This window comes from Polypterus senegalus, chromosome 13, assembly GCF_016835505.1.
Source record: "Polypterus senegalus isolate Bchr_013 chromosome 13, ASM1683550v1, whole genome shotgun sequence".
NCBI classification, from domain to species: Eukaryota; Metazoa; Chordata; class Cladistia; order Polypteriformes; family Polypteridae; genus Polypterus; species Polypterus senegalus.
The window spans coordinates 107,347,403-107,364,333 of NC_053166.1; the positions used below are offsets into that span (position 1 = coordinate 107,347,403).

Genomic DNA, 16,931 nt, shown 5'->3' on the forward strand with positions numbered 1-16,931 from the left:
TCACTACAACATGATACCTTTGGGACTGGGGTGATGCAAGATGTTTTCCAAAGCCTCAGGACTCTCCCCTGTTCCAGGCTCAGGTTGAAGATGCGCTGTAGAGGACTCCCCAGCTAAATGACGTTCGGAACATGGCACAGCAGGAAACTATTCAAGGGGGGGACCCTTTTCACTGCTACACTGCTAATCACATAAAACGGAGTACATGCGTTAGTGGATGTGTTGCACGTTGAAAATGGTCAGAGAACGTTCCGAAACTGAAGCTGTAGCTGACGATAAAGTTGAACATGATGACACAGAAGAACTTTTGCCGAAAAAAGGAGTCACGCCCGTTGCCTGGAAATACTTTTGGTTTTTAAAGGTCAAATGTAGACCATTATGTTTAAATGTCTGAATACTGTTTCTATACTACTGAATAATACTGCAAGCCAAGTTGTACTTGTTTTATTTTTTTTCAATACAGTGTAATGTACCTGGGTACTGTTTAATAGTGTGACGACATGTTGACTTTATTCTCGACATTTCCACTTTATTATCAACGCTTATGATGAGAATAAATTCAACATGTTGACTTTATTCTCTCCGTTTATGTCAAAATTAAAATCAACATGTTGACTTTTGTTCTCATAATTTGTCATTAAAGTACAGTAATCCCTCCTCAATCGCGGGGGTTGCGTTCCAGAATCCCTCGCGATAGATGAAAATCTGCGAAGTAGAAATCATATGTTTGTATGGTTATTTTTATATACTTTAAGCCCTTATAAACTCTCCCACACTGTTAACATTATTAGAGCCATGACAAGACAGAGATGACAGTTCTTTCTCACAATTAAAAGAATGCAAACACATCTTCTCTTCAAAGGAATGCGTGTCAGGAGCAGAGAATGTCAGAGAGAGAGAGAGCGTGAGAGAAAAGCAAACAATCAAAAAATCAATACGTGCTTTTGGGCTTTTAAGTATGCTGAAGCACCGCGATAAAGCAGCATTTTTTAGAGGAGCATCCATATCCTCTAGGCAAACAGCCCCTCTGCTCACACCTTCTCCGTCAGGCGCAGAGAATGTCAGAGAGAGTGAGAAAGACAGAGAAAAGCAAACAATCAAGCACCGCGCGGGAAGCATATCGTATATAATTGAGGAGCTTTAGTTAATAAGTAATACATGCTCTGATTGGGTAGCTTCTAAGCCATCCGCCAATAGCGTTCCTTGTATGAAATCAACTGGGCAAACAAACTGAGTAAGCATGTACCATAAATTAAAAGACCTAGTGTCCGCCGAAATCAGCGAACCAGCGAAGAATCCGTGATATATATTTAGACTTTCTTACATTTAAAATCCGCGACGGAGTGAAGCCGCAAATGTCGAAGCACGATATAGCGAGGGATCACTGTACAACATCGTAAACTAAACTTCATCATAAAATGAATACAGTGGAACCTTGGGTCACGACCGTAATTCGTTCCAAAACTCTGGTTGTAACCCAATTTGGTCGTGACCTGAAGTAATTCCCCCATAGGATTGTATGTAAATACAATTAATCCATTCCAGACCGTACAAACTGTATGTAAATATATTTTCTTTAAAGATTTTTAAGAACAAAAATAGTTAATTATACCATAGAATGCACAGTGTAATCTATACTAATAAAAGGGAAAGCCCTCACTCACTCACTCACTGACTCATCACTAATTCTCCAACTTCCCGTGTGGGTGGAAGGCTGAAATTTGGCAGGTTCATTCCTTACAGCTTCCTTACAAAAGTTGGGCAGGTTTTATATCGAAATTATATACGCGTAATGGTCATAACTGGAAGCAGTTTTTCTCCATTTACTGTAATGGAGATGAGCTTCAACGCCGTGGGGGAGTTTCGTGTGACATCATCACGCCTCCCACGTAATCACGCAGTACATAGAAAACCAGGAAGACCTGAAAAAAGCGCTGAAGAAAACATGCATTATATAATTGAGAAGGCAGCGAAACAATAAGAAGGGAGCGAGTGACATATACAACCATATTCATGAGTTCTGCTACTTCGGAAACAAAGCACGATGTAAACCTACACTTTAAAGTAAGTTCATAGACAGGCTGCCGCTGGCGTTTGTAATTTAGTGCCTGCCCATATAAGTCCGTCCGTCAGCGGCAATCCAATAGCAAACTGCCACGGGTAAATATTCACGGGTGAAGGACTGTGCTTATGGAGAGGAAGATGAGATGGTCAGGGTGGTGTTTGACACAAACTCAGCGAAACTGCGAGAGAAAGTTTTAAGTGCCAGGTCTTAGCTAACATTACATACAGCCGTGGACATCACACGAGATGCCACCAGCACAGCTGGGAACCTTCGATGCATGTACACCGAGTGGCTCACGTGAACTGGCGCGTGCACAGATAAAAGCAGCAGTTCCAAAGAGCTGAACAAAAACCGAATTACACAATTGAAAAGCCAGCAAAAAATATGAAGCGTCTCATACATACAAGCATATTCATAAATCCAACTACTGCGGAAACAAAGCACATGTTGGAAAAAGTCAATGTCCGCTAAAGGAAGACAGTGTAAAAAACCCGTGCATGCAGTGTGTCAGGTCTCAGATAAAGAAGAAGACGAGCTGTTTATTGATGCAGTAAGAAACGAATCGATGAATGAAACCTGTCATCTTTACAACGATTGACAAACACGGAATGTAACTTGAACACAACACATCCTACAAATATGAACCTGATTGAAAGAAATAATGATAATCAAATCCTTGATGACAGCAACACTCAGTAACACTCACAAAACAAATACTGTATATTGACAGTCATGTTATGTTATTTTTAAAATGTTCCCTTTTCTTTTCTAGCTTTTTAACACACTACTTCTCCTGCGATACGCGGGCACCACCTTAGTTTGAGAAGAAGTCTGAAAAATATGAGGTTAACACAGAAAAACATCACCAATTCAAGCTTTATGAATAATCGATTAGCCATCAATAATTGTTTTGGTAAAGCCATCCTCCTTCCATTTTATAATTTTTCCGCCAATAGCCATGATTAAATGAGCGGTAAATAAAGTAAGAGCAAAGCGAGGGTGACTTATTTAGGCAGGCATATATATGACAGCAACACTCATGACAATGTCAATCATGTTACGTTATTATTAAAATGTTTCCTTTTCTTTTTCATTACTTCTTTAACACACTACTTCTCCGCTGCGGTAGCGGGTATTTTGCTATATATATAATATATGAATGACCTCCAAAGAGCGCTGAGACTTGATATCATGAGCGTGTCTGCAAAAACTGTGGTCTCCTGCCCAGCAAAAGTCGAGCAGCCAGCGCGCGTGCATAGCTGTGCCGGCCTTTGAGGCGCTGACTGCGCTTCTGCCTTAAGTCAAAGTGAGCACTTTTAATTTTTTCATCCTCCCTGCGCTATAGCCCAGACAAGTGCAAACACGGGACCCCTTTTATACACCACGGCAAAATAATATTAAGGCGATTCACACTTTCTTTTGCACGTATCGATTATGAGATCCTCACCTCGGATTATGAAGACACGCACACGAGTGGAGGACTGACAGTGTCATCACAGCTGATTAATGGCAGGGACGTCTCACCAGTCTACACAAGACCCAACGCAACTGTCCCCAAAAGGCGATCATAACGTCAGAGAACACATCTCTCTATACTATATAAAAGAAAAGGCAACTTTCCTTTCTTTACACCTTTTATCCCAAACCAAAGCCTTTCTCTCTTAACAGTGCAGAGGACACAAAACTAATTTTCTTTAAATGCCGGTAAGGCACATTACCAGAGGCACAAATTTGAACGTTCACATAGAAAATGTAATTTCTATACCACAGCCGTCGTGTAGCGCCTTTCAAAAGGGATCTACTACCCAGAGATGATCCATATACATTTTAGCTGCTGTTAGTTACTTACCTGTTGTGTTACAGTCTTTAAAATATAGTTTACCTGAAACCACTCCAGTAGTGCTCAATGTACCTGTACTTCTTAAAGCGTTAATGTTTTACTGTTTAATAACTTATAGACTATATTTTATTATTTTTCCCTTGCACTCAGTGACCAAAGCTATACACACACATATAGACACATACAAACATACACACAAGTATATGTATGTGTATATATATGTATGTATGTATGTGTATATATATATATAAACACACACACACCCCTATCTACATTATATATATATATATATATATATATATATATATATATATATATATATTTTTATACACACACACACACACACACACACACACACACATATACATACATACATATACACATATATATAATTTGTGTGTGTGTATGTATGTATGTGTGTGTATATATGATGTAGATAGGTATGTATATATATATATATATATATGTGTATATGTAGATATGTATATAGATATGTAGATATGAAGATATGTATGCGTATATATATATGTATGTGTGTGTGTGTGTGTGTATATATATGACAGCAGCAATCCAAGCTGTGAGAAAACACTAAAAAGGAGGCGTGTCAGACGTTGTGGTACATTTTCTGATGCAGCTAGACGAAAAAACTTTGTGGCGCTGCCGCCAAATACACAAAACAATTACTTTGACAATCATGTTACATTATTTTTAAAATTTTACCTTTTCTTTTTCATAACTTCTTTAACACATGACATCTGCGAAGCGCTGGGTATTTTGCTATATATATATATATCACAGCGACACTCATAACAGTGACAAAACAATTACATTGACAATCATGTTACGTTATTTTTAAAATGTTTCCTTTTCTTTCTCTTTCCTTCTTTAACACACTACTTCTCCGCTGCCAAGCGCGGGTATATATATAGATAGATAGATAGATATGAGAACAACACTCATATCAATGACAAAACAATTACATTAACAACCATGTTACGTTATTTTTAATATTTTTCCTTTTCTTTTTGGTACCTTCTTTAACACATTACTTCTCCGCTGCGATGCGCGGGTATTCTGCTAGTTTTTATATATTTAAAGCCCCCTTATAAACTTTCCCACACTGTTAACATTATTAGAGCCCTCTAGACATGAAATAACACCCTTTAGTCAAAAGTTTAAACTGTGCTCCATGACAAGACAGAGATAATAGTTCTTTCTCACAATTAAAAGAATGCAAACATATCTTCTCTTCAAAGGAGCGCCGTCAGGAGCAGAGAATGTCAGAGAGAGCGTGAGAGAGCTTGTGACAGAAAAGCAAACAATCAAAAAATCAATAAGTGCTGTTGGGCTTTTAAGTATGCGCACCGAGATAAAGCAGCCGCAAAGAAGGGAGCAATGTGAAGGTAGTCTTTCAGCATTTTTAGAGTAGCGTCCGTATCTTCTAGGCAAACAGCCCCTGTGCTCTCACCCCCTCCATAAGGAGCAGAGAACGTCAGAGTCCGAGAAAAGCAAACAATCAAGCACCACTCGAGAAGCACATCGCATATCATTGAGTTTTATTTAATACGTAATACATGCTCTGATTGGGTAGCTTCTAAGCCATCCGCCAATACCGTCCCTTGTATGAAATCAACTGGGCAAACAAACTGAGGAAGCATGTACTTTACATTAAAAGACCCATTGTCCGCAGAAATCCGCGAACCAGCGAAAAATCTGTGATATATATTTAGATATGCTTACATTTAAAATCTGCGATGGAGTGAAGCCGTGAAAGTCGAAGCGTGATATAGCGAGGGATCACTGTAGAGCACAAAGAGTTCACTGCGAATGCACAGAGAGAGACTGAACACATGCAGAACTCATCGGCGCGTACAAACCAGAAGGGAAACTGACTTGTTCGTCACCTGAGTGTGTGGTTGTGAACAGATGCAAAAGTTTGGCGAACTTTTTGGTCGTAACCTGATTTGTACGTGTTCAGAGATGCTTGTGACCCGAGGTTCCACTATTTAATTTACTAGATTTTCTCATACCCCGTCATAAGTTACATAGCACATTAAATGCTTTGTGTTAAGTGTTCTCCAAGCCATGTTAAATCAGTACGTGCTTCTTAAACTGACTTCCTCTTGTACTGAGGAGACGCCAGCAGTGGTCGCTGCACAGAATACATTCACTTCATGATATTCTTGCTCCCTGAACATTTAGAATGCTAAGGTAAATACCTGATATAATTTTCATGATGAAATGCATTTTATTTTTTTATTTTTTTTTATTTTTATTTGGTGAATACTGTGTAATGCACCTGGGCTTGAAGTATTTAAGCAATAGTATTATTACTGGAAGTTGAACTATTATTTATTTTATTGTTATTATTTATTAGTTTAAATGTTATGAAGTTTAATGATGGTAAAGTTGTTTAAAAAGTCACTTTAACATGTCAGTGGACAGAGATTGTTAACATTAACAGAAAGTGTAGTTGGTTTACGAAAAATATTTACTATTCTTTTTCTAAGACATATTTAGTGCAATGCAACTTTTGACAAGCACCTCTGGATATTTTACTAAAGTCTAAATGCCTCTTTGGATGGTTGAAAATATGTTGTCAAAATTGTAGTTTATAAGTTTTTGCAAAATTTGTTCAATAAAAAGGTTCTATATTTTGAATGCATCTGTCATGCAATGTGATTCCTTCTCTTCATTAGTGCCACCCTCTTGAAAACTATCACTTTATGGGGCTATGCAAACCTGTATTAATACTTGTGTGCACATTTAAATGTTTTTTTGTACAATGTACAGTGCTCATGACAGTGGAATAGGTTAGTTTTAGCCAGTCTACTGCAGTAATTGCAGTGGAAAATGTGGTTAACATCCACTCATGCATGGGGAAAAAAATACCGTTTAATACCATGAAACTTCGCCTAGTCGTGGCGGTACTCCATCTGGATCCACAGCTTTGCTGGCACTAAGTCTCCTCAGCTCTCTTCTTTCCTCGGCTGCCGTAATTTTGGGTGGGCGGAAACTCTCTCCTATGCTGGTATCAGAGTGGGTTAGGGTGGTCAAACCTGTTAAAGAAGTTGTTCATCTGGTTTGCTCTCTCCGCATCTCTCTCAGTGGTGGCACCCCGCTTCAAGCTACAGCCAGTGATGATCTTCATCCCATCCCACACTTCCTTCATGCTGTTATTCTGCAACTTCTGCTCCAGCTTTCTCCTGTACTGCTCCTTCGCTGCCCTGAGCTGGACTCGGAGTTCCTTCTGGACACATGTGAGCTCATGCTGATCACTGCCGTTAAAAGCCTTTTTCTTCTGGTTCAAAAGGCTCATGATGTCACTTGTAATCCATGGCTTGTTGTTAGCATAGCAGCCTACTGTTCTTACTGGAACTACAATGTCCATACAGAAGCTGATGTAGTCAGTAGTGCAATTAACAACCTCCTCAATGTTCTCACTATAAGATCCCTGCAGGATATCCCAGTCCGTAGTTTCAAAGCAGTCTCTCAGAACCTGCTTTGCCTCAGGGGACCACTTCCTGAATGAGCATGTGGTTGTAGGTAGCTCCCTCACTCTTGGTTTGTAGTGAGGCTGAAGCAGAACCAGGTTATGATCTGCTTTCCTAAGCACAGGCAGCGGGGTGGCGCTGTATGCGTCTTTAGCATTTGCATACAGTAGGTCAATAGTCCTATTTCCCCGGGTGTTACAGTCCACATACTGGGAGAAGGCAGGTAATGTTTTGTCCAGCGTCACATGGTTAAAGTCTCCAGCGATTAGCACAAGCGCCTCGGGGTGCTGCGTTTGTAGTTTAGGAACAGCGGAATGGATGATGTCAACCGCTATCTCAACGTCCGCCTGATGGGGGATGTAAATAATAACAACAATGATGTGTCCAAACTCTCTGGGAAAGTAGTAGGGATGCAGACTTACGGCCAACAGTTCGATGTCCCTGCAGCAAGTGGAGATTTTAACGTTTACATGTCCAGAGTTGCACCACCTTGTATTCACATAGAGAGCGAGCCCTCCTCCTTTCTGCTTCCCGCAGGTACAGTATTTGCTTGTCTGTCCGCTAAAACTGTGCTAAACCTGGGTAGCCCCATGTTAGCATCTGGGATGTTAGTTGTTAGCCACGTTTCACAAAAACTCAGCAAACTGCATTCTCTGTAGGTCCTGACATTTTTCACCAGTGCAGCCAGTTCGTTGATCTTATTTGGTATTGAGTTCACATTTCCCAGGATCGCAGAAGGCATAATGTATAAATGGCAGGTTCCATCAGATTTGAATGTGACACCTTGATCTATAATCTTGTACTATTTCAAGGCTCAGGAGAGTTTAGATTAAAAGCAGTGTGGTATAGCAGTTCCACGGCTCTGAAAGAACGGTTATTTTATTAGATAATCCGTTGGCTGCGTCCATGTCTGTGGGTGCACTCACACAGCTGCAGGGAGTTGGTGAAGTATTTGGGGGCAAGACACACCTGCAGCTGAGGGTGCAGTCTTTCTCAATTGCTTTATTGGCTTCCTGCGGTGTGTGATTTGAGATGCTGCACCCACGGAGCTTTATAGGTATGGGCCGGCACAGGAAAGTGTGGAGAACAAAGAGAGATTATGAAAGGAAACAAACTAGAGAGAAATGAAGGCAGGTATAGTGAGAGTGCGGCATTGGAGGCAAAAAAGAGAACGGGCCACCCCGAGAGAGAGAGAGGGCAGCGCGGTCAGTGGTCCCACGGTGGAGCGACTGTGTAGCGGGTCGGGAGCGCTCAAGGTGGCATCCTCTTCAGAGATCCAAGGGACAACTGCGTGAGTGTGAAGGATGACAAGAGGACAGCTGACCCCAAGCGGTCTGGCAGATGCCAATGGCGGCAGCCTCGACAGGGGTTGGGATGGAGAGGACCATGGCTGCTGAAGTCTATGCCAGCTGAGCAAGCAATGGGTGAGCTAGGGAGATTAGGAAGGAGTTGTGCTCAATTCCTTTGACCCAGTGCCATTTATTCCCCTTTTTAGCCTTGCTTTTAATCACCAGATTCACTGTTTTTTATGGATTATTTATTTATTTATTTATTGGAAGCACTTCACTATTTTGTTTATTTGGATTCTTGAATAAAATGTTTTTAATAAAGCATTTAACACTTTGCACCAACCCGTTTTGCCTAGAGTGTTTTGTCTCCATCTGCCACACTCATCTAGTTACAATAGCAATCGTGTTGGGTTCAAGAGGCTTCTATTATGGAAGAGGCAGCATGGAGCTGGACCCGCTCCATCACAAGAAATACACAATGAATCTTGGTTTTCTTTAACACTAGAATCCCTGAAGCCTATGAAAAAATTGATAATCCTGGCCCACCTTAAATTCCTTTGCCCCTCTCCATCAATGTCTTTTGTTGTGTAAATGTGTCAGTAAGCATAAGCAGCCTGCTATCCCATCCCCTCCTTAATGGAGCTCAACTCTGGCAAAAAATTCTCCCAGCTCAAGACAAGGCTCCTTATCTGTGTGTGAGGTGCCTGGAGTCGTTATTTGGAATACATGCATTTCATGTGTGTTCATTGTCTACAAAGATCTAGGAAAGTGTAGGATGAAAGGAAGTGCAAGGCAAGAAATGCTGAACACAGACCTAAAGTAGAAACTTTTCCATGTTATACTAATAATAACATGAAGTGTATAATGTGTGAAGACTTTAGTCCAAATATCAGATAAACACCTGTACTTTTATTCAAGAATATATTTAAAGTAAAAATATATATATCATTCAGTTCACATGTTTTTGTCAATGATTTACAAACCCAAGCTCTAATGTCAATCAATAGAAAGCTAATACATATTCTGGATGGTGTAGAGATAAGAACTGCTGCTTTATAACCAAAAGGTTGCCGGTTCAAGGCACTTCACGTTTTCAGTAATGAGCTGCTACTATTACTATTACTGTAATATAATAACATACATTTGATTTGAGTCTGTAGCACTCGGTGTAAATTTTGGCTATTTGTAAAAGATACCGCTTTTTTTAATATCCAGTTTTATTCTCTCACTGACGTTTATGTGGAACAACAAGCTTGCCTCCATTCTTTTCACAAGAGCAGTAATGACCACAGTTGGTACTGTGGTTGATACCTGCTCAGAATTATTTGTTGTACTGGCAATCAAAGATACAATGTTCTGAGAATCCTATCAGACTGGACAAAGGCAGGACCATAGCAACAGACCGCTTCTTCACAGTGCTTTTGCTGGCTAATAGACTGCTGCACCGCAACCAGGACCAGACTGATAAGGTTATTCAGGCCAGGAATTCCAAGTCTAACTCAGGCCACAAAATATACGTCAGTTTTCTTGAACAGGCACAGACTCAAAAAACCAACAAATATTTTGTCTTGGAATTTTTTATAAATGAGGAGACAGTAGATTCAGTGTTTACACATGCATCTCGTTCTTAAATATTAGTCTCAAGACATCCTCAGATAAAGTGTAGAACAACACTTCATAAATGTAAACACGTCAAAATAAATCAACCATGTAGTTCTATAATATTTATATTAAAACAAAATTTTGCCATAGGTCCGAGATGACAGCAAATCTGTTGTTTTTCACATGTTCTGCATGGGTGTCTTTGTTATCAAAGGGCAAATTCTGCATGATAGTCTGATAGTGGTCACAGGGCCTCATTTCTTTGATTGCCAGTACAACAAGTAGTTCTGTCCAGGTGTCAACCACAGCACCAACCGTGGTGATCGCTGCACTTGTGAAAAGAATGGAGACAAACTTCATCAATTCAGAGAGGAAGGGGTAAGTTTGTTGTACCACGTGAATGAGACTCAGTATAAAACTGATTAAAAAAAGCGATAACTTTTATAAGTAGCCAAAATTTATACTGGGTGTTACAGACTCAAATCAAATGTATGTTTTTATTATAGTAATAATAATAATAGCAGCAGCTCACTACTCCAAACGCAAAGTGCCGGGTCTTTTAACCTTTTGGTTAAATGGCAGCAGTTCTTACCTATGCACCATCCAAGAATACATATTAACTTTCTGTCGATTGACATTTGAACTTGGGTTTGTAACTCATTGACAACAACATGTAAACTGAATTTTTTATTTTGTTTTTACTTTATCTTCTTGAATAAAAGTGTACGTGTTTATTGTATATTTGGACTAAAGTCTTCACACATTATACACTTCACGTCTTTATTAGTATAACATGGAAAACGTTTCTGGTTTAGGTATGTGTTCAGCATTTCTTCTCTCACATTTACTTTCATCCTACACTTACCCAGATCTTTGTAGACACGTAACGCGCTTGACATGCATTTATTCCAAATAATGATATACTGTATTATTTACCCTATACAACTCCAGGGACCTCACATGGAGATAAAGAGCTAGGCTTGAGCTGGGACAACTTTTTGCCCGATTTGAACTCCATCTAGTGGGTCATGGGATAGCAGGCTGCTTCTGCTGATCTACACATTTACAAAACAAATGACGCTAATGGAAAGGTGCAAAAGAGTTTAAGATGGGCCGGGATTACGAGTTTTTTATAGGCTTCAGGGATTCTAGTATTAATTCATTGCATACAGCAATATTTATGTCACACAAAATGAACTAATTGTGTACTGTAAGCTTTGTATAGATAAGAACAGGTTAAAAGAAATAATAGTGTGAACTACATACAGTGTCCAATTCCACTATGTTCTGTTTTAGGGGAACTCCTTTACTGAGTTGTGCAAGCATTTAAACTGACTAGGGCAGGCCTATTCAAATGGCGTCCCATGGGCCACATGTGACCCAGGAGCAACCTCTGACTGGCCCAGCCCGTGGTCCCGTCAGGGCTCCAGACTTAAACTAAAATTATCACAAATGCAACCAAAAATAGGTATGACTAATATAATTTCTACTTAGTTTGCCAGTGGCGAAGTGTCATTGAAACTTTAAAGCAGTATATTATAACAGATGCAAAAGGCTTTTATATATATATATATATATATATATATATATATATATATATATATATATATATATATATATATATATATATATATATATATATATTGTTGAGCGTATGTCCCGTTAACATATGTGTCGGATGCGGGCTCCCCTAGCATATCCCTGAGCTGCATGAAGGTTGTTTTATATCCCCCGCTGGGTATGAGGGAGTCGCGGTGAAAATTACATCAGAGTTGGAGATGCATGCGGGAAAACATTTCTAAGTACACAGCGCTGCCAAGGGGACGGCTCAATTTCAATGACAGGCTGGATATGATGCAACCGGTCATCAAAACCAAAGGTAAGCATGTAAAACATTTAAAATTCCTCTGCCCATCATATACGTCCTCTGTTACGAAGATATCTTTGCCCCGTGGAATTCAGTTGTCCCTTCTGACTTCGTGCAGGCACACTAAGGTGTGATTGTCACCAATCTCCTTGTGTTTGTGCATCTTTGCATGCTGTTTGTCTTTTGATTTAATGCATACTTCATGCAAAATACCGGCCTGTCCGTCAGTAAACATGTGCAAGCAGTTGCCTGCCCACTGTTTCGTCATACACAGCAATGTGATGAAGTCTGCATTTTAAGGTTGAAAGTGTATTATTGTCATTTTACCTTCCGTGAGAACCCTAAATCCAAAGTGGACTGTTTCATTTATGTTAGGTAGAATGCCCAGAGGGGACTGGGCGGTCTTCTGGTCTGGAATCCCTACAGATTTTATTTTTTCTCCACCCGTCTGGAGTTTTTTTGTTTTTTCTGTCCCCCCTGGCCATTGAACCTTACTCTTATTCGATGTTAATTAATGTTGATTTATTTTGTTTTCTTATTGTGTCTTTTATTTTTCTATTCTTTATTATGTAAAGCACTTTGAGCTACTGTTTGTATGAAAATGTGCTATATAAATAAATGTTGTTGTTGTTATTTTACCAGGGTGCTTAGTGATCGACAGCAGACAGTAAACATTGTTAAAATGGCAAAATTGTACTTCGTTAGTTATTACTTCAGTCGTTTTGGCGTGTGCACAATATGTTCTGTTACTAATAAATTCTTCAACGGCAACTCGTCAACAAAGAAACCTGGAAAATTATTTAGTAAAAATAATAATAGTAATAATTACTTGACATCCAACAACTCTGTACAAAGACATATTAAAATAAATGTACTAATCCACTTTCATTCCATATGTGCAGCTTCTGGGGTAAAAAAAAAAATTCAACAGGAAAGGCATTGTGGAACTCAAATTTAAATTGTGTCATATCATTGATTAGAAACGTGCGAATAAAATAGTTAAGTTCCATTAAAAAAAAAATCCCTTGCCTGTCATGACCACCCCTTTTAAATTGTGGGAGGGTCTCATATTTCAAAAGGGAAACAAATGTAATTGCTAGTACTGTGCATTTTTTTATTTTTATTTTATGCACTATGAGATGTGAGCAAGATGTTTGTTTTTTTATTTCAAAAGTGGGGAAAAAAGTATTGCTACTACTTCAGATTCTATTCAGTTATAGCTTTTTGTTGCTTTTTTTAAATACATTTTTGATATGCCTGTGTCAGGTTTTTAAAAGGGAAGCAATGAATAAACATTACTTGTTTTTAAATAGATTAATTTCTGTAAAAATTAAAAATTTGTCATTACCTGCTGGCTTACCGCCTGCTGAAAATGTCTGGCCCAGCTAAATTTCTTGGTGTGAAAATCTGGCACAATTGAATTGCCCTGGACTAGGGCATACCGTTGTTCACGGCATGTGTTATACATATGCCTTGAACTGAGCTAGTATGCTGTATCTGCTTTTCTGCGTTTGGTCTTTGCAATCCAGAGTATAGCAACACATCCCAGTCTAAACTCAAAGGGGGCATCCCAGTTTTCCGTAATACTATATATATTTCACTACCAAACTGCCCTCCCATCTCCCCATTCTTTGAAGTTTGTGTATATACAGTAAGAGCACTTGACAGTTCAGTCTGACTTGAATTTGAATATATTTTGTACCGCATTGTGAGCAGTAAGAAGAAGCCAACAGAATACATGTACCCAAGGAGGCCACTTGCTAGCATTGTAGTCTTTGAGTTCTGACCTAATTTTATGCACTTCCCATCTCATTTTCTGTGCAGCTCACCACTTTATCTTTTTTTCTGTGCAGGACATCTGCCCTTTTTGACTCTCCACCAGCCATATTTCTCTGCATGATTACAGCATCAGCTTTTTTGGTGGCGCTGTTCTGCTTGGTGCCATTCATTTGCATGACCTGCATTTTTCCAAGTGAGCACAGCTGAGACAAAAAAGGATGTGTTGCCTAAGAATAACCCACTCACCGCAGCTTTATAATTGACAAATAACAAGAAATAAAAATTTTGCTTTTTCCAAAATGTCACCAAATTTTAATTAAAGCCATCAAGGCATTTTTGATATTTTGGTTTGTTTACTTTTACTACAGTAAGGGGGCTTTTACCCCTAAATTTTGATATGTCAAAATTTGCTTTCTTAATGAATACCTACTGCACTCGATGTACCATCCTGACAAATTTCAGCTCTTTAACTAAATGGGAAATGGTGTTTTTGTTAATGAGTAACAGGTGCATTACTTCAGACTTTCTGTAAGTGTGTATTTTTATAAATATTGTGAATATATTTTAAGAATCTTAGAATGCTAATTACTAAATAACTTACTGTGATGGAGTTGATCACCCCTTCTCAATCCAGCAGGTTTTCTACAGTGAACACTAACTACATCATACATGAAAAAATAAAAATTGGCTTGATTTGCAGATTATGCTTATATTAAGCTTCATTTTTTATGATTGCAGGAAAGAAGAGCCTTGGAAAGGAAGGCTACAGAGCTAGAAGAGGAGCTTAAGGTGAGGAGAGTAAATAATAGGAGATTGCATAAATGGCTGGGGTTTATTTGTTAAAAGACATCGTACATGGCACTCTGACATTTTTTTACCATGTCTTTTTTTTCCCCTGTCATGAATATGGATCTTGATACTAACTTGTACCTTGCCCTCTTTCCTAGGTTCTGGCAGACCTACGAGCTGATAACCAGAGACTAAAAGATGAAAATGCTGCATTGATCCGAGTCATCAGCAAGCTTTCAAAATAGCAAAGAAGTACTGAAGCTCATCAAACAGAAGACCAGATAAGCTCACAGTGACCCTTTCCTACTTTCTGGTCACTTGAAGGCAGGAAGCTTTCTATTCCTTCCTTGAGCACTGTTTTTGTGAAACACTGGTTTCACTGATATGCAGTGTAATCAGCAAAGACTGCCATTAACTGCTTATGAAGCCCCTCTCTACAAGTACATTTCATTGTATAAAATGTGTCTATACATCAGCACTGCTTATAGCTATCAACCAGCATGTTGTATTTACTGTAGGAGACAATGTAATGGAATCTTAAATGCTCTTGGACAGTTTTCAAATGGTCATGATATTTTGTGTATGTGTGCAGAAACACAAGTCTGCATGTCCATCATAATTGGAAGGGCAGAAATATAAAGAACCATCCCTCACCCTCCCATTCTCACCAGCATACTTTTTTAGAAAGTAATTTGTGAGCAAAATGTTAATTGTGAGGTCTCACTTCTTGTTTGTTCCTACCTGATTTTACTCTCTGCTCTCACAGTTTGCAGGCCGCCTGGTGGCAGTCAGTCAGAAAGAATGTAAATTCACATTTTTTTTGTTTTGTTTTGTTTATTGGAAGCCCTGAACAAAGTGTATATACAAGAAACCTAGAGAAAATTATTTGAAATGTACCTCTAGGGGTTTTAATTGCATTTTTACACATGCAGCATTTATTTCTAGTTTACTACATTATTGGGACTTTGGGCAGTTTTGTATTTTGCACAGTTTAATTGATCTCTTTAAGCCTGTGGGAAAGGTTGTGCTTGTCCCTAGTGATGCTTCATAAATAGATTCGTTTTACTTTGACTGGTTTGGTAGGAGCAACATCCTCTTACCCATTTTTTATTCTCCAGGTAGCTGCCTCTGATTGAGTATACTAAATGGTTTTCAATTTTGGTGTACCTCTCTTTTTGAGATTGTGAGAAGAGTGGCTTGATAGACAAGGGCAATGGTGGTGAAGTTTGTGGTGGGCTCACAAACTAATAATGCTGGATAGAAAGTTTCCTGAATTGCCATTTTCCAGACTTGGACCTTCCCTGCATCAGTATTCTTATTTTTTTTCTTTTCCTTTCATTAGCTCCTAAATGTCCTGCAGGGGATGGCAGAGAATCAGCATCTGATCTTCTTGGGGGGTGATTCTAGTTTTACTCTCATCCAGGCAACAGTGCTGTCCCTGGGCAGTGCCAGTGTTAGTGTTTATCTCCCAGAACATGTTTGTATTTTCATTTTATCTGTCTGATATTTTTACAATTGCATTGCCAAAAATGAATCTCTTGGTGACCAACAGTAACTATTATGCATGTTATTATTTGCACTGTAATATTTTATGGTCTTCGGTGAATAGAAATGTGACCTTTATTTTATGTTTTTCTTTTTTTAGGCAAAGAAAATCACTGCTTTGATATTTTTATTATATTATTTTTATTTCTGAATGCTATTTTAGAGACAACTTCTGAGGCAGCCTTTCACGTGTTTGTATCTCTTCCTGGCCATGGCAGTGTTTTCAAGAAATTGTTTGCCAAGTTACACTGTCTGTTACTAGGTTTGATAATACACTTGCCAGCGCCCCTTGGTGCCACACAACACGTGTTAATGCTGTCCTCTGAAGACACTCAAGTTCAAAAAAAAAATGTGAATGGTATTCACTGGTAGCCTCCCCTTCTTGGTGGGGAGGGGGGGGGGTTTAACACTTTTCTGCTGGATTAATGTCTTTGAAGACCTGCGGAGTTTCTTAACACACTGGTGTTCTTCCCCTGTTTTTTTTTTTTTTAAAGTGTTTTGGTCATGCCAAATCTTTATTTTTATTTTTTTAAGCATTCTTCATATTTGTGCCTAACTACCCAAAGTGAAAAATGTATTTGTGGAGTGAAATGTGAGAGACTCAGGGATTGTCAGCAGGACTGTTATTTAAAGTGTATTTTTACATAAACCATTTATTGTA

The 16,931-nt window shown here is 38.9% G+C and overlaps 1 protein-coding gene across 2 annotated transcripts in view; it reads left to right on the forward strand.

Annotated features, from left to right (window-relative positions):
• The window catches only part of ppp1r12c (protein phosphatase 1, regulatory subunit 12C), a 252,081-nt gene extending 235,150 nt beyond the window's left edge, over window positions 1-16,931 (forward strand). For both annotated transcript variants that reach the window (XM_039773835.1, XM_039773836.1), the window contains exons 20-21: window positions 14,675-14,725; window positions 14,884-16,931. In XM_039773835.1, coding sequence (XP_039629769.1) covers window positions 14,675-14,725; window positions 14,884-14,970 — 138 coding nt within the window. In that variant the 3' untranslated portion in view covers window positions 14,971-16,931. The remainder of the gene's footprint in view (window positions 1-14,674; window positions 14,726-14,883) is intronic.